At 38.3% G+C, this 24,797-nt stretch overlaps 1 protein-coding gene across 2 annotated transcripts; it reads left to right on the top strand.

Moving 5' to 3' along the window:
- Positions 1-2,580: 2,580 nt before the first annotated feature.
- SAV1 (salvador family WW domain containing protein 1) lies at positions 2,581-24,739 on the top strand. Of its 2 annotated transcripts, XM_082618635.1 has the most exons (5): positions 2,802-3,568; positions 6,381-6,824; positions 14,464-14,734; positions 17,428-17,571; positions 23,286-24,739. In XM_082618635.1, the coding sequence occupies exons 1-5, from the start codon at positions 3,475-3,477 to the stop codon at positions 23,485-23,487; spliced, it is 1,155 nt and encodes a 384-aa protein (XP_082474761.1). In that variant the 5' UTR covers positions 2,802-3,474; the 3' UTR covers positions 23,488-24,739. The 2 variants fall into 2 exon arrangements, with proteins under 2 accessions (XP_082474762.1, XP_082474761.1); XM_082618636.1 differs by lacking the exons at positions 14,464-14,734; positions 23,286-24,739 and having other exon boundaries at positions 2,581-3,568.
- The last annotated feature ends 58 nt before the right edge of the window (positions 24,740-24,797 follow it).

Raw genomic sequence — 24,797 nt, 5'->3', positions numbered from 1 at the left:
TCCCTATATCTGAACAACAGGTACAAGTAACTGCTTTTCTGATGTTCCTTTCAGAGTACAATCTGCTATTCTGTTGAGACTCTATTCTATTCTTTTTTTTTTAATTGAGATACAGCTGATATACAATATGTTATAGGTATACAACATAGTGATTCACAATTTTTAAAGGTTATACTCCATTAATAGTTATTATCAAATATTAGCTGTATTCCTTGTGTTGTACAATATATCCTTGTAGCTTATTTATTTTAAATTTATTTATTTATTTTATATTTTATTTTTGGCTGTGTCAGGTCTTCGTTTCTGTGCAACGGCTTTTTCCAGTTGCGGTGAGTGGAGGCCACTCTTCATCGCGGTGCACGGGCCTCTCACTGTCGCGGCCTCTCCCATTGCAGAGCACAGGCTCTAGACGCGCAGGCTCAGTAGTTGTGGCTCACGGGCTTAGTTGCTCCGCGGCATGTGGGATCTTCCCAGACCAGGGCTCGAACCCGTGTCCCCTGCATTGGCAGGCAGATTCTCAACCACTGCGCCACCAGGGAAGCCCAGCTTATTTATTTTATACATAATATTTCTGTTCTATGGTTAAGATTTACATACCCACAGGAGTGATCCTTGATTTCTCTCTCTCTCACACTCTGTATTCAATCTGTTAGCAAATCCTGTTTGCTCTGTCTTTAAAATATATCCAAAGTCTGACCACTTCGCATCATCTCCACTGCTGTTAGCCTGGTCCAAGCCAGCAATAGCTTTTGACTGATCTCCCTACTTTTACCCTTGCTCCCATTCAGTCTATTTTCAACACAGCATCCAAAGCCATCCTATTTAAAAACATTAAGTTAGATGATGTCACTCCTCTGCTCAAAGTGAAATTCCTTACCTGCAAGACCCTCCGTGCCATTGTTACCTCTCTAACTTCATTCCCCACTTCTCTGCTCCAGCTACACAGACCTTCTTACATTACTTCAAACTGCCAGGAACATGGTAACTTGCAGTGACTTTGCACTTGCTGTTTTTTCTGCCTGGAATATTCTTCCTCCAGATAGCTGCATTGCCAATTTCCTTGGTCACTTAACTCCAATGGCTCCTTCTCATGAGCTAGTCACACTAAAATCACAAACCCTCTTTTTCTTGTTTAATTTTCACCTCAGCACTTATCACTATGTAGCACAGTACATTTTATTTTTCTTCTTTACTGTCTCTCTTCCCCATGAGAGTAGGGATTCTTTGCCTATTGCTATATCCCAAGCACCTAGAACAGTGCCTAGCAGAGTGGGTGATCAATAAATATTTGTTGGTTATTGAATGAATTGTGAGAGATTTGTACCAAGGGACCATAACAGTATGCAAAGATGGAGACAGGCACTGGACAAAATGTCTTATTTGTTTGTTCATGGCAAAACAAAATTTGAACAGCTTCCTAACCTTGTATAAGTAGAAAATTCCTTGCCTTTTGTTAACTGTTTACATCTCTTGTAGGATGTTTCCTATCTCAGGGAAAGCACTTTCCATTGTCAAAGCCTCAATTTGGTCACTTGGGGGGTGGATCCCATCTTATTTTCCAAATGTTATCCTGTACATTTTGCCCCTCTGCTAAGTTATATAGAAGAAAGTAGGGTCTATTTTTTTTTTTTTTTTTTTTGGTACGCGGGCCTCTCACTGTTGTGGACTCTCCCGTTGCGGAGCACAGGCTCCGGACGCGCAGGCTCAGTGGCCATGGCTCACGGGCCCACCCGCTCCGCGGCATATGGGATCCTCCCAGACCGGGGCAGGAACCCGTGTCCCCTGCATCGGCAGGCGGACTCTCAACAACTGCGCCACCAGGGAAGCCCAGTAGGGTCTATTTTTGATTCAAAAATCCCAGGTCTTGACCTTTAGTGCTCAAAATTCTCAAAAAATCGAATACTGGAATATTTAAGAAAGAAATGTTCACATATTGAGGTATAAGGAAGTCATTCTGGATTACACGAGTTAATTTCATGCTAGCTAAAACAGCCTGTGGCCTATCAAACACACATTGTACATCTGCTTTAATTATTAAAGAAAAGAGCTCACTTACCAAAACTAAAGAATGTCCGTGTTAAAAATAAAAATTAAATGCCTCCCTTGCTGGGCCACCAATGCTGTTACTGCTTCAATGATAAGACTACCTTCCCAGGTGCTAAGGCCATACTGACTCGCTGTATTCCAAACTGATACATTTTTTGGAAACCTTGAAGGAACGCATCCCTGGCTTGTTGAATGTTCTTTGTTCCCACTAGACACAAACCTACGCGGAAGACTATGCTTCCCCCAGCACTTCCTTAGAGTTATCTGAGAAGCTGTCTTCTGAGCTTATACTTCCCAGTTTGGCACAAATAAAACTCTTTTCTATGCCTATTGTGATTATTTATTGATTTTTTTCCATGACAACTCCAAGAGGAAATATGTGGTTAGTTCGTATAATAATGATAGTGGTGATTAAATAAATTATGCTAATAATCAAATTTATCTTACATCAGAGATGGTAGAAACTCCATTTTGGCCCCTTCCTCCGTTTTTTCCTTTATCAGAAAGACGCACACTCCCCGGCACTTGGGAGACTACAGATTCATACTGTTTAATTAGTATTGGCCAGACTAATGTTTTCAACAAAAAGAGGGATCTAGATTTTTTTTTGGTGCGGCACTAGCCTAAGCGTGGTGGTGTTCCTTCAACTCTACTGGCGTTCTGTGCTATCACGGACTTGAATTTACCAGCCCAAAAAACTCCAAGAGGGACGTCCTCTTTCGTGGCCGGGGACGGGAACGCATCTTGGGGGCGTCACGGGCTCCCTCGAGATCCTGAGAGAAAAATCTGCGGGTAGAGGAGGCTCCTCTGCAGGAGCGTGCCACGGCCTCCCGCCCTCGGTCTGGCGGGTTTCGTCCTTCGTGTCCGCGGGACCTGCTTCTCGCCGAGGGGGAGTGAGGGCAGCCACTACCCCTCCTGCAGGCGGCGGGGCCAGCCCGTTAGCTAGGAGCTCGGCAGGCGCCCGTCAGCCCGAGCCGCGCCCCGGACCTTGGTGTGGGGGAGGGGCGGCGGCGCTCGCGCTGCGTCGAGTTTCCCAGAATTCCCAGCGGCCGCGGGGAAAGTTTACGGGACGTAGGCGGCGGCGGCGGCGGCAGCAGCCGTAGCGGCTATTAGGCGGCCCGCAGCGGACCATGGCCCAGCGCGGGCGTCCCTGGCCTCTCTTCTCTGAGTTCTCGGGCAGCGTCGCGGAGCGGGGAGACTTCCGGGAAGGAGCGGACAAGAGATTGAGCGGTGGCCGGCGCGCTTAGCGCCCCGAACATGCGGCAGTCCCTGTGGGTGACCCCGGGCTGCGGAGAGGCGGCGGCGGCGGCGGCGGCTCGGGAGGGAAGGAGGCGGCGGCGCCGGCGGAGGTGGCGGCGGGGACGCCCGGCGCCCGGCGCGGAGCCCTAGGGCGGCTGCTTGGTGTGGCCTGGGGCCTCGTGGACAAGGATGCTGTCCCGAAAAAAAACCAAAAACGAAGTGTCCAAGCCGGCCGAGGTGCAGGGGAAGTACGTGAAGAAGGAGACGTCGCCTCTGCTGCGGAGTGAGTGTCGGGCGCCGCGCCCACACCTGGCCGGGGCGGCCACAGGCTGCGGGGACCCGGGCGGGGTGCCGGACGCCGCTCCCCGCGGCTTCGCATTCCTTTTTGGTCTCTGTGGAATATTGGTTTTTGTTTTGTTTTTTGTTTTTGTTTTTTAATTTTATTATGCCTGGAGTGGTGTTCGTTGTTTGAAAGCTAATAAAGAATAAGAAACTTAGATTAGTCCACCTCCGCCCCCCTCCCCCCAAATAACCACAGACTTCCCGGTCCCCTTGTGGCAGTGTCGTTGGTTTTGATTACGGGAAGAAAGAGCTTCTTTAGGAAACACTTAAATTGCTGATCCCCTCATTTTATAGGAATCAAAGTGATTACACTGGGGCACACGTTTTTCTCTTCTCGTTACGTCGAGATTTGCCTTCTGTTTGTAAACATTGAGGGTGTCACTCGCCCGTGCTGGAAGCTGTGCGAACGCTTGGGTAGAATTCCTTAGCCCGTCAGCTGTTGGATGCAGACGTAGGGAGGTGAAAGCTGACCGTCGCTATTGTAGCCACTACCCAAAGCCTCATCAATAGTAGATATCAGGGTGGAGGAGCCAAAATTACATGTTTGGCTGTGTTCGTCGTGAGAGTTGCTTCAAATAAAGCACTCTAGAGACCCCAAAAAGAAAGTACTCAAAATAAATTCTATCATATTTCAGGGTACATTACGAAAAAGTTTTTTTTCTGTTTTTTAAAAAAAATTTAATAGAGTGCATTTTTTCCCCCCGAACACTGGCACTTTTCTAATTTTCAATTTAAGTATTTGACTCTGATTTTCCGGCGGAATCTTTTGAATTTTTAATTCTTGCTTGTGTGTTCAGAACATTTGTGAGCTAAGGAGCTAATTTTTTGGTGCTCATACTGCTGGGCCCTTTGTGTAAGTTTCCTTCTTGGAAGCTGGTGACTTTGTGACTTAAGCATTACCTCATATTGTAATTGGGAAAGCTTTTCATAGAGGTTCCTAGTAATATTTGCCCAAGATCACACAGAAAGGTGTGGAGAGCATGTTTTTTTCCATTACAACCACATCATCAACTTTCCAAATTTATCCTTGTATTTGCAGTGCTTTCTTACAGAACGGAAGAGATCAGATGGGTACATCAGTAACCTGAAAGTTGATTTTTAAGTCTTTTAACATTTTGATTCTCGGTTACACATTCTCAGGATTTTGGCTAAAATAGCTTGCAGTTTGCTGCAAATAAAGTTTATTGAACATTACTTGAAATCATGAAATATATTTGCCACACCTTTAAGCAAATAATTTTGATATAGTACTTTTTTAGTTTCATCAAATGTTGAGCCTTGTTTATTTGGATACTTATTTTTGTCTAGTTAGCTTAGTTAGCTTCTGTTGCATATTAATATGAGTGCTCTCTGATACTGTTTACTTAATGAACTAATAAAACAGTCTCCAAATCCAGTTTTTTTCTTGCTATAAAGGTATTTGCTTTCTAACCAGGAATACCTAAGCTATTTAAGTTCTGTGTTCAAAAGTACTGTATCCTTAAAGCCACTGTTCTTCTGTTATCTTCTGTTTTGAGTTATAATTGTTCTTAAAGGAGCCATAGTTTTAAACTTCGCGTTTTTTTTTAACTGATTCAACATTTGTGTGTCTCTTCGAAATGAGATTCTTTTTTTTTTTTTTTTTTTTTTTAAGATTTTTGGCCTCACCCTGCGGCATGTGGGACCTTAGTTCCCCGACCAGGGATGGAACCCGTGCCCCCTGCATTGGAAGGCGGAGTCTTAACCACTGGACCACCAGGGTAGTCCCAGAAATGAGATCTTTTTTATTTTTTAATTTTCATAGCTAAATTTTTGATTTTTCCATGTTTTGATTACTGTACTATTGCTACATAATTCCAAGAGTAGGAAGGCCAGGTTAATAATATTAAAATCTTTTTAGAGGAATTCACCTTTACATGTTTGGGAATAGCATTATGTTCTGTTTTATTTTTTAAATTGTGTTTGCTTGAAGAAGGGCTTGGGGAATTTTGAAAATGAAGTAAAATCAGCAAAACAAACTGTAATGTCAAGTTATTCTGGTAACTCTGCATCCATTTGTTAGATCATTTACACGTTTATTCATGAGTGTTTCATTAATGTGTATTTCATAGTTAAGCTTATTGATGTTTAATCATATTATGTATGGTAGTATGCAGAATACGCCCGATTCTGGCAGAGCTTACATATAACATGTTTGTACAAGTTATAAATTCATTTGAGTGGGAAGACATCAATCAGCCTCAATTTTAAAATACCCAGGGACTTCCCTGGTGGTGCAGTGGTTAAGAATCCGCCTGCCAATGCAGGGGACACGGGTTCGAGCCCTGGTCCGGGAAGATCCCACGTGCCTCAGAGCAACTAAGCCTGTGCACCACAACCACTGAGCCTGCGCTCTAGAGCCCGCGTGCCACAACTACTGAAGCCCGCGTGCCACAACTACTGAAGCCCACGCGCCTAGAGCCCGTGTTCTGCAATGAGAAGCCACTGCAATGAGAAGCCCGCGCACTGCAACCAAGAGTAGCCCCTGCTCGCCGCAACTAGAGAAAGCCTGCACGCAGCAATGAAGACCCAACGCAGCCATAAATAAATAAATAAACAAACAAACAAACCCAAATACTTTCCTAAAATTTTAAATTGTGTTTTCTTAAGTCCAAATTTTAAATTGTGCTTTCTTAAGTCCATTGGAGATTTTCATTTTGGGGTGATAGATATAAATGAACAACTTTTGAAAAGTGTATTACTTACTGGTCATTTTACTCTTTGTTCTATTATAGATCTTATGCCTTCATTTATCCGGCATGGTCCAACAATTCCAAGACGAACTGATATCTGTCTTCCAGATTCATGCTCTAATGCCTTTGCAGCTTCTGGAGATGGAATAGTTTCAAGAAACCATAGTTTCCTTAGAACTCCAATTCAAAGAACACCTCATGAAATAATGAGAAGAGAAAGCAACAGATTATCTGCACCTTCTTACCTTGCCAGGAGTCTAGCAGATGTCCCTAGGGAATATGGCTCTTCTCAGTCATTTTTAACAGAAGTTAATTTTGCTGTTGAAAATGGAGACTCTGGTTCCCGATATTATTATTCAGATAATTATTTTGATGGTCAGAGGAGGCGCCCACTTGGAGATCGAGCACATGAAGACTATAGATATTATGAATACAACCATGATCTCTTCCAAAGAATGCCACAGAATCAGGGGAGGCATGCTTCAGGTAACTTAAAATTAGTTTGTATTTAGGTTTATTAACACTTCATTAAAAAGATGTTCTTTTTCTAGATTTTCTTGGGACGCTAACAGATACTCCTAGAGAACTACTACTCCATTTTGCCAGTCTTGCTAAGCCTGCTTGCAAATAATTATTAACCTACATTGAGGGAAAGAATTTTGTGTCCATTAACTCACCTAATTAACTTATTTTATAAAAACTTGATACGTATCTGAAGGCTATCTAGACTGTTAACAGTATGAACCTTGAAAACGTAGAGATTTTAATGTCTGTAGTTGGGTTGAATCTATGTTTAGATTTGGTAGAATGGGACAGTTAGGAATTCAGAGAAACTGGACTTAAACCTGGGAAAGGAAAGGCAAATAAGAATTGCTCATGGTAGGTGATACCACGGGCAACTGCATCATTACTTAGCTAGCACTTGCCCTGTTATTTTTTTAACAGAACTGATTTTGTAGTTAAAGAATTATTTCCCTAGTTTAAAAAGACTTATTGTCAAATGATTGTGTGTTAAGTGTGTCTTTTTATTGTTGTGCTTTTTGCAATGAGCAAAAATATTTGCCATATAATTTTCAAAAATCTGCTCTCTGTATTTCCTGACTTTGGGATAATTTTCCGGACAGGGAGCAGAAGAGATAGGAGAAATGCACAGTTCTACTTTATTCCTAAAGTACTAGATTACACTAGGTAAGCTGAAGCAAGCTGAAAATTAAACTTTTTAATCTGATTGTCTTTTTTCCTAGTAAGTTGTAGGCTTTAAATTTTGGCAGGATAAAAATAAAAAATACATGAGACATTTACTTTTTTAGCCCATGAAACTTCAAATAAAGTGACTTAAAAACAGTTTGGTGTATGAGCGTTTTGAGTGTAGAAAACATTTCATTCGCTTAGTATTAATCATTTATGTGTCTATCATTTTCCCTTTTGGTATCTGACTTCTGGTACCTTATTTGGGAGAACAAAACCAATATATGAAAAATGATGACAGACAGTTAGTTGTTATACTATGTGGTACTGACTGAGTGCGATAGGGAGCCAGAAGAGAGAGAGATCAGGGTAGGCTAGAATACTTAGAGAATGGTCCGTGGAAGAGGTGGGACCTGAACTATTTTTCTTTGCGCTTGGACTGTAGATTGATACGGGATATAGGAAGGACATTTTAGGTGAAATAATCAGTGAAAACAGCAGACATGTAAATCTAAGTAACTGTAATTCTGTCTAGTTTGAAGAAATAAGTTGTAAGATGGAGTGGAGATTAGTGATGCAACAACAGGCTGTAGGATTTAAACTCGAGTCAAGCAGAAGCACGTGCAGATTTCAAAAGGACACGATTTTCATTTTATGAAAGCAGTGTTCAAAGATTAGTTTACTAGCTGTACTCAGGATAGATTGCTAGAGAAAAGAGAACCTCAGGTACCAGTGGTAGTGCAAGTCTATGATGCTTTTGGAGGAAAAATGAGACTTAATTATGGTTTTGGGAGAAAGTAAATCACTGAAGGTTTGAAAATTGAAGAATAGTATGGAACAGTTGGCAAGAGCAGCTTATTTTGTGAAAGCTGACATTCAAGTCTCACTGGGATATTGAAGAGGAGAGGTTTTCTAGGCATATAGAAATACTGTAATGAAAATAGGTGAGTGCCTTTTTTGTTTTTAAAGAAATTCTAGGTTAAAGGATTAGACAGTTGCATACTTCAGTGTTTATTTTGGCTATTTCTGATATCGTGTAGTTTTAAACCTCAGAAATGATTTGTTATCCAATCAAAATAGTATGTTTTAAAAATAAAATTCATTTATATATATTTTTTAGAGTAATACCTGCTTATTATAGGAAATCTGCAAAATGCAGAAAAGTAAAGGTAAAGCACTCATTATGCCAGAGATTCTTTGTATTTAGTTATTTCCTTCATCTTTTTCCATGACATTTTTTTTAACATTGTCGTGATTATACTCTGTACAGTTTCATATCCTTGCTTTTTTACTTTAATGAATTTCTTAATGTTAAACACTATTTTTATGTAGTTTCAAAGCTCCATAGTTTTCCATTTGGTGCATGTCTTATGGTTAATATTTTAAATGTTAATGAGGATTTGACCTAGGCTGGGGACATTTGGAAAGGGGCGAAGTGAGACACATCTGCATTGATGGGCCTTGGCCACTATTGGGTATTGAGGGATGAGGGAAAGAGAAGAGTCAGATAGGACTAGCGAAGCACCTGACTGTATAAGAGGTGCTCTAAAAATAAATGGTTGAATAAGTGAATGGATCCACAGATTTCAAGTCTGGAGTCTTAAGACATTTATGGTAGCCAAGGGGTAGCGAGAATAATAGCTTATAACAATCTGTTTCTCATTAATACATATTGCTGTTCTTCGTACTTACATTTCCCATGTATATTTATGTTGCAAACATCACTGATAGCTCATGACACTTTTATGCCTGAAGTATGAAGAATTAATGATACCAAGTTAAAAATCTTATTTTAAAATTCTGATTTGCAAAATATCTTTGAGGAAATACTGTAAAAACTAAATTTCTACTGATCCTCTCTTAGGACCCTTTTTATGCAATTTGATATAGTTTTTGTAATTTTAATGACAGACTTTAAAACAGCTTTTCCCAATCATATTTTAGAAATAAATAAAATACAAGTTAATTGGATACTTTTTCAAGTTAAAGAATGTCATTTAAAAAAAGATTTGCACTTATTACGACAGTGATACATGCTTGAGAAATTTCACTTAACATTAATTTGTATCAGGGCAATAAGATTAATGTTTTACCTTTCAGAAAAAAATGGAACTTCTTTGCAGGGGTCTCTTAAGTGGCAGGGAAGGATTAACAACCAATTATTAACCAAACAGAAAAGCCTAACAGCTGTCTTTTCCAGAAGAAACACAATCTGAATATAAGACAATAGCTGAAAGTTTCTTGAATTCATCTTGAAAAGACTTGAAACTTCTTTTATTTTCCAGATTTATGCTGGAGAGAGTTCAGGGAATTTGAATGAATGGAAAGGAGAAAGTAAGTTTGTGGGAGAGTAAGGATGTGCTATAGACAGATTTATTTTCACAAGGTTTAAATTTTGATTGCTGTTACTAATGTAATCATAAAAAAGGTATGAAAGAAAATAGTTTTGTAATGACTTGACAGTAGTAATTCCTGCCAATTAGTTATTACTTAGACTTTTAGGAAACGCCTTATCTCAGGGGTTAATTTCATGTTACTGTATTTAGCAGAAGCACAAAAAAACAAGTTGTATAATATCTTAAAGGGTTTTACGGCCTAGCATGTTCTACATTTAGCTGTGAAATTTGACCTTTAACATTTTGGCCTACAGGCAGTTACTGTATGTGCCAGAGGAAGGAATTCTGCTGTTAACAGGAAGTCTTTAGTTGGAATACTAAAGGCAGATTGAATTCCTTTGTTCTGCGCCTAAATAATTTAGTTCTATGCAATTTTAAGCAACAAACTTTTAACTTTTATTTTTAAAGACAGCTGAAGAAATCAAGTAATAAAGATCAAATTTAAAAGTTCCAGGCCTTACCAAAAAAAAAAAAAAAAAATACTGGAGTTGTGTTTACTCCAGGAAATGCATAAGTATTAGTTAACCAGAATCTTCTTTTGAGGAAGTGTTAATAATCCCTTAGGAGCACAACTTTATTTGTAGTTATTTTGGAGAGGAGGGAAAAAGGCAGTTGGCTTAGTTTAATCCTTATATCTTTTTATCAGCATCTTGATTATAACATGGGCTGTAATGTTTAGTATTACCCTGGAGCTTGTAACCTTCATTAGAGTTCCATATTCTATTTTATTCTCTGTAGCCACTTCAACATTAGGAAACCAGAATTTTTGAGCTTGTCTCTAAGGGCAGATCTTGTAGATATCTGCCACTTTTGTATGACAGTAAGTTCTTTGGAGGCATATCTAGTGAAAGCTTGGTGGAGAGACAAAGTAATACTTTATCTGTGTCTTTGGGAAATCATGTATGTAGCTTATTAATGTTCTAGTTTATTTTATGTAAGTGGAAGGTGCTTGTGCCATTAATTCCTGCAAATGAAAGTTATTTTGAAGATTATGAATGCCACTCATTCTTTTCTGGGACTAATAATTGAAATTATGGAAAACTATTTTTTCCCTTGTAGCTCAGAAACAAGTTCCGAATTATAGATTGCATTTTCTTTTATTAGTGGCAGTCATATTTTCTTTGAAGAAGTACAGTTGATATTTTGGGGTAAGATTACATGGTTGGTAATAAATTTGTCATTTGACCTTATGTCATCTGTGGGGCCTTTGGTAAAATAACTTACTTGAACCTTTGTTTCCTCATCTGTAAATTGGTAATGATGATACCACTACCTCATAGCGCTGATTGAGTATGAAATAGTACATATGGAAAGGGCCAGGGACAGAGTAGACATTCATAATTGTTAGTGCTCATGTTTTTTGTAAGGTATCATATGCTCTTGTATGCTTTTTCCAGATTTGGCATGTTTGGTTATTGAAGTTTCAGCTTTCTAACTGAACTTAAGAGTGGAGGTCTGGTGTGTTAGAGCTTGATATAGCTTTTTTTTTTTAAGTCTGCTAGACTTATTTTATTACTGATAATATTTTATGTTTTAGATTGGTGGTTTCCAGCCTTTTTGTACAGTACATTCATCTCTCAATACTTTTATAGAATTATCCAAATAATAGTTTGAAAAAAATTTAGTGCACATGGCAGCTTCAGAAAGTGGGCAGGTGGTTTGTCATTGAAACTAAATAAACTGTTTGTCATTGAAACTAACTAAAAAGGTTAGGAATCATGGTTTCACATGGCATTGGTAAAGCTGATGAACCTATTTGGGACTTTGTGGACGTCATGGATCCCTTATCAATAACTTGCAAGGTTTAGTTCCTGGACAGAGAGGTTTTACAGAGAGGTCTTTGTGTTTCCTCTAAATGTGAATTTCAAGTTTATCATGGTTTTTTATCATGGTTTTTCTTTTTTGTGTATTTATTATAGACTTTTGGTTTGTGGTTACCATGAGGTTTATATATAGCCATATATATGTGTGTGTATATATATGGTTAAGTTGGTGATCTCTTAAGTTCAAATGCATTTTAACAACCCTGCATTTTTACCCCTCCCCCCCACATTTACCGGTTTTGTCATGTTTTACTTGTTTTTGGTTTGTGTATCCCTTAACTTCTTATTGTGGATATAGATGATTTTATTACTTTTGTCTTTCAACCTTCCTAATAGCTTTATACTTGGTTTTCTGTTGGGCAGAGTCATGTCCCAGGGTCCCTGGCTATAGGGCCCTGTGCGGTCCTGGAGCTGGTATTGGCCCGCAGATGGGTGGGGCTGGTTCCTGATACAGCTGTCGGCATGGTCCTGGCAGTCCCGGAGCTTGTGTTGGACCACTGGTTGGTGGTCCTGGGACTGGATCCCAGGTTGGCTGCCTAAATTGGCTTAAGGTGTCCCAGATCTGGTTTTGGCCTGCTGGTGGATGGTGCCAGGGCCCAGGGGGTCCTGTGGCTGGTGCCATCCTGCTAGTGGGTGGGTTGGGTCCTGACAAGCCAGGCTTCAGGGCTATGGTGGTCCTAGGGCTGATGTCTGCCCGCCGGCAGGTGGGGCCGGGGCTCAGGGGATCCAGGGGCTGGTGCCTACTGACCAGTTGGTGAAACCAGGTTCTGGGACTAGTGTCAACTCACTGGTGAGCGGAGCTAGGTCCTGGGGTCTCTGACTACAGGGCACTGGGGGTCCTAGAGTTGTTTGTCAGCTTGCTGGTGGGCGGGTTCAGGTCCCAGGGGGTTCTGAAGCCAGTTTCTGCCCGCTCGTGGTTGGAGCCAGGTTCTGAGGTATCTGGCTGCAGGGTCCTGGGGATTCCAGGACTAGTGCTGGTGCATTGGTGTGTGGGTCTTGGTTCTAGGCCCTCTGGTGAACAGGGGCATATCCTGGAGTGGCTGTGGTCACAGGGGGTTTTAAGGCAGATGGCCTGCTGGTGAGTGGGGCTGTGTCCCAGCTGGGCTAATTGCTTGGCTTGACCTGTTGTGTCCCAATACTGGTGCCCATAGGCTGGTGGGCAAGGCCAGGTTCTGGTGCTAATAAGTTAGAGGGAGAATTCCAAAATAGTGCTTGCCAGCACCAGTGTCTTTGTGGTGGTAGAAGAAGCTCCCAAAATGTCTGCCACAAGTGTCTGTGTCCCCAGGGTCAGCTCCAGTTTCCTCCTGCTTCTCTGGGAGGCTCTCCAAGATTAGCAGGTGGGTCTGACCCAAGCTTCTTTAAAATTACTGCTTCTGCCCTGGGTCCCAGAGTGTGTGGGTTTTGTGTGCACCCTTTAAGAGTGGAGTCTTTATTTCTCACAGCCCTCCAGCTCTCCTGAAAGTGAGCCCTGCTGGCCTACAAAGACAACAGTTCTGGGGACTTGTCTTCCTGGACAAGGTCCTTCCTGGTGTAGGACCCCTGGGCTGGGGAGCCCAGTGTGGGACTTGGGCCCCCTTGCTTCTTGGGGAGAACCTCTACAGTTGTAATTATCCTCCTGTTTGTGGGTCGCCCACATGGGGGTAAGGTTCTTGACTATACTGCATTTCCACCTTTCCTATCAGTCTTGTTGTGGTTCCTTCTTTGTATTTTTAGTTGTAGAAGATCTCTTCTGCTGGTTTCTAGTCTTTCTCATCAATAGTTCCTCTGTAAATAGTTGTAATTTTGGTGTGCCCAAGGGAAGAAGCAAGCTCAGGGTCTTCTTACTCCACCATCTTGACCACACCCATTTCATTTCTTTCGTCATTGTTTTGTAGTTGTCAGCATACAGATCTCATAATTTTTTTGTTAGATTGATGTGTAAATATTTAATTTTGGGGAGCTAAGTGGTATAATTTATTTTTAATTGTTGTTAGTATAGAGATATTAAATTGATATTTGTATGTTGACCTTATACTGTGTTATCTTGGTAAACTTAATAGTTCTATGGTACAGCCAGGTTACTTTTAAGAAGTTACAAACTGGGGCTTCCCTGGTGGTGCAGTGGTTGAGAGTCCACCTGCTGATGCAGGGGACGCGGGTTCGTGCCCCGGTCTGGGAGGACCCCACGTGCCGGGGAGCGGCTGGGCCCGTGAGCCATGGCCGCTGGGCCTGTGCGTCCGGAGCCTGTGCTCCGCAACGGAAGAGGCCACAATAGTGAGAGGCCCGCGTACCGCAAAAAAAAAAAAAAAAAAAAAAGAAAGAAATTACAAACTGGGAATAGTTTTACAAGTTCATTTTTGCTGTTTTAGATGAAATGTCAAATCTTAAATCTTGAATGAAGTGAAGTTTTCTTTTCCTCACTTTTTCTTTAGCAGTATACATATAATATTTACTTATTAGCTTTGTTAGTAGTTAAATATTCGTATGGCCTGGTGATGGAAGCATCAACCAAAAAGCCTGATTTCAAAGAGGGAGCCTAGTTTCTCTCTTCTTTTGTAATTAAATAATAGTAACACTGGCTAGTTTTATGAAAAATTTTATTTGCAACAGTAAAATCGTGATTTTTTTTAACAGGAAGAGTACAATTGGGATAGTTAATTTTGTAAGTGTTTTTCATATGGCATATTTTTTAGCTATGAATAATTGTTCTATTTCTTCTCTTTTTCTCTTTCTTCTCAGGTATTGGGAGAGTTGCTGCTACATCTTTAGGAAATTTAACTAACCATGGTTCTGAAGATTTACCCCTTCCTCCTGGCTGGTCTGTGGACTGGACAATGAGAGGGAGGAAATATTACATAGATCACAACACAAATACAACTCATTGGAGCCATCCTCTTGAGCGAGAAGGACTTCCTCCAGGATGGGAGCGAGTTGAGTCATCAGAATTTGGAACCTATTATGTAGATCACACAAATAAAAAGGCTCAATATAGACATCCCTGTGCTCCGAGGTAGACTATCAATTTTATCTTAACTCTTTATTTTGGGATTGTCTAATGTTAGATTTTGAACTCATATTTTCATCAAAGAGAAAGATGTCCTGAAGTTTGATTTGAAAACTTTATTTTTCACAGCTTATGAGATTTTTTCCTCTGGACTTATATTTAGTAATGAATGACTTTAATAATTAAAAAATAACTTTTTTATACAAACCTCAAAAACAGGATCAATATTCTTATGATCAGATTCTGCTTTAATATGCCAGAATGCTTTTGTTAAAGATACCCAGAAATTAAAGTAAATAAATAGAATATCTGCCTTTTTACATTTAAATTTCTATAAAAAATACACATCTACCTTCTAATGTGTCAGAATATATTTTGAATTATAATGTTTTGCTGATTTTATTCAGTTTACAGATATTTTATGTTTTTTAACTGTTGCCATGCAAGAAAATGAAAATTATCTATTTTATTTATTTTTGGCTACATTGGGTCTTTGTTGCTGTGCATGGGCTTTCTCTATTTGTAGTGAGCGGGGGCTACTCTTCATTGCACTGTGCAGGCTTCTCATTGTGGTGGCTTCTCTTGTTGTGGAGCACGGGCTTTAGGCGCGCGGGCTCAGTAGTTGTGGCGCACAGGCTTAGTTGCTTCATGGCATGTAGGATCTTCCTGGACCAGGGCTCGAATCCATGTCCCCTGCATTGGCAGGCGGACTCTTAACCGCTGCACCACCAGTGAAGTCCCTACATTTTAATATTATCACCCAGAAAACTAAGCTTTGTCATTATTGTGTTGTTTTAATCATTGTACATATTTGGATTTTTAATTCAAGTTTGAAAAGCAGGTTTTTTCCAGTGATTTCATTTAGTGGCACTCAGTGTTTATTGAGCAAGTGAGGTTGTCATCCCTTCAAAAGAACCAAGTCAGCCTCTCTGCCTGTGTCGGGCTCTGGCCCCTTTGCCTGCTCTCCTTACCATCTCAGGCAAGCTGCTGCTCTCCCTGGCTTCAATTTGCAGGCCTGTGACATAGGGGTAATTTGTAGCATCCTTCCCACCTGATCACAACCCTTACCCAAGGGCAGGGATGAGTTCCACGTATTCCTGCTGTGTCCCTGGCACCAAACACAGACAGACACACAGGTAGATGTTTTGTTGAATGAATAAATGATAGAAATGCAAAAAAAAAAAAAAACCCTAAAACCCCCCACAAAATGTGGTTACAGTTTACTGTCACTGGATCTCAGAGGCTTTCTGGTCCATATAACCAGATTTGAGAGTATATTGAGCTTAGTTTTCTGTTTATCATCATTAATTTTATATTGAATATTATTATAGAATTTTATAGTTTACAAAGCATTTTCACAATTAGTTAATTTTCTTTTCTCAGCAACTCTGTAGACTTTAAGCAGGAGAGAATAAACACCTTAAGCTCAGATAGGTAGTATTAGCATCTATTTGGTTGTCTGTATTATGCTAATCCTTATATAGAACTCTTGACATATATTAGGTCATTTAATCCTTAGAAGAGTCATTTTTGGTATGAATTTATTCTGGTTTTACAAATCAAAAGGCTAAGGTTTACAGAAGTGAAGCAGTTTGGCTTACATTTATGCAACTTGTAATTGGCCGAACTGAGGTTAACCTGCACTCCCCCCAGGGTGTATCTTGACTTCGAAGCCTCAGTTCTTTCCCACCTCCCAGTTGTGCTATCAAGGAATATTTCACTTTGCACCTACTTATGAAAGAAGAGTTGAAGATAAAATTCAGTGCCATTTGCACATTGATCTTTAAATTGTTAACTACAGTCTAATCCAACAGTTACTTTAGTCCTGGTTTAGTATTGGAATGATCTTTCCTGATACACACATAAACCTTTATGTTTGGAGGCAGGATCTTCCAGTTTTGTCTCCAAGTCTGGAATAGGCCATTATGGTCTCCCGGAATTCAGTCTTTAACCTTCAAGTGGGTCAGTGCTTTCCTTAGCATCTTCCCATTAAGAGCCCTTACCCCACCTTGCTGTTCTTTCCTTCCCCCCACAACTTACAGGCTGTTAGAACTGATTAAAAGCATGGTCTTTTTTTTTTTTTTTTTTAAGTCTCTGACTTAAAACAGGTTCTAAAAACAGGTTCTAATCAACCCTAACTCCCATATGCTCTCTTAAGGTGGTAAAAGTGGAAAGGAAATAGTATAGTTATGTGGGTATTTCAAGCACAGTACTCACTCCTACTGTAGTACCTGTTCCAAACCCCCTTTTCAGCCTAAAGGAGAAAGAAAATATCCATTCTTATTTTGAGAAAAATTATCAACTTTTCCAGTATAAATTTATAGCTAATTACTAGTTATTACTAAAATTTGATTCTAGTTTTAAGCCTCTGTATAAAGATTATAACTTAGCTCTGACTTTTTTAATAGCCTTCTTTAAAGTTGCCCTTGAAAAGAATAAATATCAGTCAGATGAAATCTATTAAAAATATGTAAAGATTTAGCTTTGTTTTATATCCATCACCAATGACCTACAAGTTTCCAAGAGAAGGTGCATTTTACTTCCCCTATAGTATGGTTTTAAAAAAAGCCAGATCCTTATGTTTTTTAGGTGGTAGAGTTTGGGCAAGAGGCACATTGAAAAATGCTTAAGTATTATTCTTATATTTCATGTTTTATTTAGGGCCTTTATCCTAATGAACATTGATTGTTTCTTCTTAGTGTACCTCGGTATGATCAACCTCCTCCTGTCACATACCAGCCACAGCAAACTGAAAGAAATCAGTCCCTTCTGGTACCTGCAAATCCTTATCATACTGCAGAAATTCCTGATTGGCTTCAGGTTTATGCTCGAGCCCCTGTGAAGTAAGTGAATTTACAGCACAAATTTTTGTTGAGTGGTAAGTAGAAGCCTGAATGGAGTCTCTGGGCTGCTTAAAACACACAGCACCATTTTTTTTTTTAATATTATTTAAAAGCCCATTATTATTTAAAGAAGGGATATCACAGCTTATGAAGTTGAAAAGTCATTGATAAGAAATAGAAGTTTTACAAATATTTATAGAATCTTCCCTGTCTATTGTGTGCAGACCTAGGCCATTACAGGGATGCAATAAAAAGCTTACATTCTCATAGGGGTAGAATAACTTGTAAGTAAGTGATGCAATACCTTGTGATAAAAGGAAGGAACCAGGTAAGTCCTAGGTACATAGGTGAATCAAAGTGGGACACAAGGGTGTTGAGGAAATAGTATGTGTGGTGGCTCAAATTCTGGGAGGAGATGATCTGTGTTCACTGATACTTTAGCTTTGTTACCCTGGGAAGGGTGCTTAACTTAGTTTTGTTTTCTGTAAATTGGAGATAGTAATAGTACCTTCTCTTAAGGTTATTGAGTATTCAATAAAATAATGCATCTGAAATATGTATCACAGTGTCTTGCACATTGAGAGAGCTTAGTAAATGGTTACTGTTACTATTGTGGGTAAAGGTATAGAATAGTGGTTAAGATCACTCAGGAAGGAAACTGTCTGGAAGGAAAGCGTGATTTCTGTCTCCATCACCTACTTACCGAATGACCTTGGGCAAGTTATTGAACTTAGTTCTAAGTGTTTTTCCTCTACTGAAATACAGGGGATAATAATCTTACCTACTTTACTTGGTGTGGTGAGGCTTAAAAGTGATCATGCTTTTTTTAAAAATATTTTTTTATTTTTGGCTGCACCGGGTCTTAGTTGTGGCATGCAGACTCTTAGTTGCAGCATGCATGCGGGATCTAGTTCTCTGACCAGGGATTGAACCTGGGCCCCCTGCATTGGGAGCATGGAGTCCCAGCCACTTGACCACCAGGGAAGTCCCTGATCATGCATTTTAAATCAAATGGCACAGTGGCTGACTTGAGTAAGCCCTTAACAATGGTTTCTTATTATTATGAGTGAGCAAGGAAAGCTGCACCAAAAAGGAAAATACATGCACTAGTTTTTAAAGATGGCTATGAGTTTGCTAGGCTCATTGAGGATATTTGTTGGGTGCCATAGTAGGCACTGTTCTTGGAATATAGTCATGAATAAATGAAATATTTGCCTCAAAGAGCTGCTCTCTTCTGGGAAAACAAGTAGGTACTCAGATCAATAATCCAGTGTGGTAAGGATCAGTGACAGTGGTATATACAAAGTGCTATGATTTCAGAAGAGGGGATGTCTGAAAGTAAATAGTTATTGATAATCCAGTGCTTCCTGTACCATACTGTGCTAAACTTTTACATATATTATCTCATATAATCTTCCCAAAACCTATTTTACAGCTGAAAAAAACTCTGTCTTTGCTAAGATCACACAAATATTAAGTGGTAGATTTCAAACCTTTCTCTCTAACTTCAAAGTTCATACTCTTAACTTTTGTCATTACTACTACTTATTTAATAATAATTATCATTTACTGAGTATCTATTAAATTCCTGGTACTTTGCTAGGTATTTTACACATAATAATTTCATGTACAGTACTGTTAACAATTATATAAGGTGACATTTTGCAGCCTTACTCTTAATATTCCATTCGTATTTCAAAAACCAAAACTATCAGTATAAGATAGCCCAAATAAGAGTTTTTAGAAAGTTTAAGATGATTGTACAATGAAGTTAGAATAAAATAATTAAATCTCATAAAGTTACTGGTCATTTACTATGAACTATTTGTTAATTCTTGGCCAACATAACATTCCCTTACATTCCCTCTGATCTTTTCAGTCTATAAGTTCATGGCTGTTGATCTGTGTGGCCTGATGCAGAGAGACAAGATGATATTATGAGGGTTGTAGTCTAAAATCGTCAGTTTTTTTTTTCCTAAGTCAAATTTAAGCCTTGTCAGTGTAATTTTTAAAAAGGTTTTAATTATAGGTATTATTCTACAGAGTATAAACAGTGCTTGTCAGAAGTTTGGTTTTAGTTTATTTGAAATTACGTAGACATTCATCCATAAAATTAAGCATGGCTTGGTGTCTTAGCTAACCTACAGAAACCTCTTGATCTGATAATATCCATATACTGTAGGAATAGGATGAGGAATGATAGCAGATGGACTTTTCTTCCCTTTTTCCCTCTCTTCTTTCACTCTTGATACCACTTGATCTACTGCTGTCTGTGGCCTTTGTTCATATGCTGATCCTAAGTCATATGTAATATGTGCATGTATTTATATTTCCTTAAGTCTGGAAGAACATGTGCCTGTTAACCTTTGGTATTTCTGGGAGTTGATAAGATTGAGTAGGGTTATTCTTTCTTCTTTATGTTATTTCTACTCTATAGCCGTTGTTAGAAAGAAATAACATAAAAAGCTTTCCTTCTTGGGGGAAAAAGATGGTACTTAAATGGAATTCTTTGCTTCTGATGAAAAGAAATAGACTCCTAAGGATTATAGTCCCTTTCAACTCTGGCTCTGTGAGCTAACTATAGAACTTTAGGAAACTAGCAACTTAAGTTTTTTTCAAATAGATCAGAACTCCTCCCAGAATGGGCCAGTGAGAAAAGAAAACAAGTACTTCTTTACTGCTTAAAACAAGAGGTCTAGGTCTACCTTTTAGTTGATACTAAATTTTTGTCTCTAAAGAGGATTGGAAATGGTTAATATTGTTCTATCAACAGAAGCTGAGTTGTTATCCATGAATTAGATAATAGAGAATCAATTACTTTTCCAAAAAATTAGCTTATTTCTTCCTTTTGTTTAACCAACAATTGACATTATCTAGCTTTCTAAAATGCTTTATTTCTATCTCTAGCAGTAACTTACCAAAATAATTTTTGCATATACTTCCAGAACTGACTTAGAACAGATAATGTTCTAAATTTTTATTTATTAATTTTAGTAAAGGTGTGTTTCTAAGTTTGCTGTCAAAAGTCTGTAATGTATCATGCACCTGTAAGCAAGCTGAACTATAGGATAAAATTAAAAGATTTAATCTTTAACGGGAAAAAGACCATCAGGAACATGTTTACTTTCCATTATTCCTCATGCCCGCCCCACCCCCCAACACCAGTCCCCAACAGCATTGTGGCACAGACTCTATTTTATCCCTGTGTCTGTGATCCTGCAGTATCACTGCTGACTCACTTCCGGGTGTAGGAGGAAAGGAAGAATGGGCATACTGTTACATAAGACAGGCACAGGGAACTTGGGCTACATTACAATACCCGGGGCTGGAATAGCAGTACTTTTGGCTCCTGAAGGCAGCATCCACTGGAGTGTGAACAAGGTCTTTTGGTAGCATTACAGCAATTGCTGTTTGCTTATATGGGTTATTTATAAGTACTGTTTGAATAGAATACTGCTGTAGGAAAAATATAGCAAGAGAGATGCTATGAGAAAAGGATACTGGAGTAAACAGCCTATTTTCTGAATTATATACCTGTATATTTAGAGTATAGTGGCTAAAAAGTTAAACTGAAGCAGATTATTTGGCTCCTTAAGAAGAAAAGAATGGGAATTACATACTTTTCTTAAGAAAAGTAAATGGCGGGCATAGGCAGAAGGGAAGTCACTATATATAGAAACAGCAGGGGCAAGGATTTGGAATGGAAATTGACACACTGCATACTTTTCTCATCTGTGGTTTTCCTTAGAGTACTTTTTCTTCCTCCCAAAGTATTTTCACTAAATATTCTGATTTTCTTGCTTCTACACAAAATCCTATTCTTGATGCTAAATGCTGTGATTGGGAAGTCAGAAAATTGTCTGAAGCTTTTTTCTTTTTCCTTTTCAAAAAAAACTTGAATGCTTATACAGAATGATATTCATGTGATACAAACAAGTTTGATATTTACCAATATTACCATATTCTTCTCCCTTCTTTTCCTTGCTAGAATGTACCCAGATGATAAATGAGCTTTAATGTTCTTACAGTTCACCTGGCATAAATTTAAGTATCTTGAATCAGTAGACATTGCTGAAATGCCCCTTAGCAATGGAATTCAGACTTGGGAAGATTAAGGTTTTTTGTTAGGAGTTATGAATTTGTTTCAAACAAATAAGTAAAATCTTAAGGTACATGAATGGCATAGGTTCTAGGAAACACCTTGCAATTGTTTCTTCATGGAGGCTCATTGAGTATTTCTTGTAGTATTTCTCCAATATATGTTGGCAAATAGTTGGAGTTTCCCACTAAAGAGAATATAAAGCTTTCTGCCAAGTGTATCTTTTAGTAAATTTGCAGTGCTCAGTAAGTAAATTAGGGATCCAACAAAATACGTTTACCTTGTGATTTTTGTGTACTGTGCTGTGCTTTTGGTATTCCTGGAACACATAACCAGGTTGTACAGAAATGAATGTCAACATACCAAGCACAGTCTGTAGCTCATACTGGCTGCTCTGTATTTGTTTACTCTTTCCCTTTTTAAAAAAATATTACGTGATTCCCTTGGAATAAGATGGTAAATGAATTACCCAACAAAGAAAATGGGTAGGAAATGTTATAAATGATTATTAAGAATAAATTTACTAGAATTTACAATTAAAGTTCTTCCTATTATGTCTGTTGTGCAATATGATTTGAGAAGTGTAACTTTAATATAGGTATATGCCTTGCTCTATAAAAACTTGTTCAAGTTTTTTCTCTAGCCTTAGTAGGTATTATCATTCAAAACTATTACTGTGATGTGCCTTAGTCCATAGTTCTCTGCCTTTCTGATCTTTTAATCACTAAACGGTTTTGTAAGAGATATGTATATAGCCTCTTTAGGTTTCATCTATAAAATGAGAAGATTGGAGTAGAGTGCTGTCTTCAGGTCCCTTTCAATTCAAAGTGTAAATTACTGCTTTAGTAGTTTGTTGTCTACTTCATCTCAGTATGTGATCTACTTACCATTGAAGAAGGACTAAAAACCTTCTGAACTGTATATAAATATAAATTTATGTGAGTTCGGCCCCACATTGTGCAGTCTTCTACAGTCTATTTATTCGGTCATTTTGAAAACAGCTTATTCTTTCCTTTCTGCTTGAGTTTTGCTGTATTATTTGTTGTTTGTTTGTAATATTGTATACTCAACCTCAGGATTATTCAGCCCACAAATGATGGTTCCTTTTCCTTTACCTGTTTAGTTCCTTGTTTGCTGTAGTAAACAGTATGCCTCAAAAAGCTTTATCAACACTAATGACACAGATGATCTTGCCTATTTTTCTGTATTATTCATTGCAGGTACAATGTGGTCTAAAGTATTCTTACCTTCCTGACAATTAACTTTGGATGAACTTATGAATAGCATGGAATATATTCTTTAGAAATTATAGAACCACAGTGGTTTGAAATCTTCATTATTATCTAGCATTAATATTAGAATAACTGATACATAAGATGAATGGAAATGGGTATTTTTTAACTTAGATTGAAATGAAGTAATATTAGTAGTTTTCTCCTCTCCCTAAAAAATAGTGTATTTAACTAGCAGTTAATAACTCGGTTATTTTAAATTGAAATTTATGGTTTATTTAGTTATAATAAAATTGAAATTTATAAAAATAGAACAGTTTATTGTTACAAATACATATTTATGAATATGTTGTGAACATATGTCTGATTGTGTTTTAAAACAGATATGACCACATTCTGAAGTGGGAACTCTTCCAGCTGGCTGACCTGGATACATACCAGGGAATGCTAAAGTTGCTTTTCATGAAAGAACTGGAACAGATTGTTAAAATGTATGAAGCCTACAGACAGGCTCTTCTCACGGAGTTGGAAAATCGCAAGCAGAGACAGCAGTGGTATGCCCAGCAACATGGCAAGAATTTTTAAGTTAATTTTTAAAAAATAAAATTTAAGTTTTATAAGGGCTTTAAAATATTTTCACAGATTAAAAAAAACTGCAAACAAGTACTTTGGTTAATAAAGGCAGCTTACTTTTTTGGAAATCATAAAATTCTAATTTTACATGTATTTTGTTATGAAAAATATTCTTTTATTGAGAAATAAAATGAGTTTATCATTTTAAGAGCCAACATGGCAAACACTTCTAAATGCTGTATATTTGGAAACTGCTTTGAATATTCTTGATGGAGACAAATGCAACAAGAAATGTCATTTAACCAGATATAAAATAGGAAATGATGAGTTGGTAAACTCTCACAGTAGCAGTACCTTTCTTCAAAAAACAGAGAACGAGAGAGATAACCTATGCAGTATTTTAAAAAATATGTTTACTGCTTTAGTGTGGAATATTGTCTGGAATTGGATGGTTTAAATATTACCATTGTATAGTGCAAAACATAAAACGGGATTTGGGACCTTTATTGTGATAAGTTTTTATATGTAATGTATGGAGTCACCTTCCCCCCCCACCCCCGAATGTAAAGAACCCTTTTAAAACATGTTGAGAAAGTATTTTTTGCTATGAAAGGGTGAAGAGTCTGTAATGTTTCAGGAATAAATTTAGGTATAAGGCCTTAGCCTGTGTGGGAAAAGTGTGCACAGCACTCAAGAGCTGCTAACATTACAGTACTTCCTTACTTTGGACCAGGGCTCTTATGGCATTTAGTAACATGGTGCTGATGAGACAGTGGAGGCTTTTCAACAGCATAGCACGTTGCCATCCCAACAGACTGGGTTGAACTGCCAAAAATGACAATCAGGGATTCATTAAGAAATCTTGGTCATTAAATTGATTCTACATAACTTTTATCTTCTAAGAGTTTGTCACAGAACTTTAAAACCCAGTATTTCTCTCCCAGGTTTTTTTCCTTTGGTTTAATAGTTATTAAGACATTGTTCATAATTAGCACAGTACGTTTGATTGCAGGCAAATTTATGGCACATCTAGCCTATAAATCTCTAGAATTCTGTGAATTTCAAAACTTGTTGAAATAGCTCTTCAGTTATATTTACATGTGTTGTAAATATGTAAATAAATTTTTAGTTTAGGTAATCTTCCAAAATATAAAGCACTCCCAGTTAGATATCAGTGAATCTGAATTATTGATAAAATGTTGAAAATGTTAAATGTTTGATTTTATATAACAAGCTTATTAAATATATTTTTGTGGAAACTAAATGTGTTGCGTTTGAGTCCATGTTTTATGCATAGCACTTATATATATTCGATTTTTCCA

The sequence above is a fragment of the Mesoplodon mirus genome, assembly GCF_964341445.2.
Source record: "Mesoplodon mirus genome assembly, chromosome: 4".
Taxonomy (NCBI): Eukaryota; Metazoa; Chordata; class Mammalia; order Artiodactyla; family Ziphiidae; genus Mesoplodon; species Mesoplodon mirus.
Note: the sequence above shows the minus strand (reverse complement) of the source record. Positions and strands in the feature narration are given on the sequence as shown.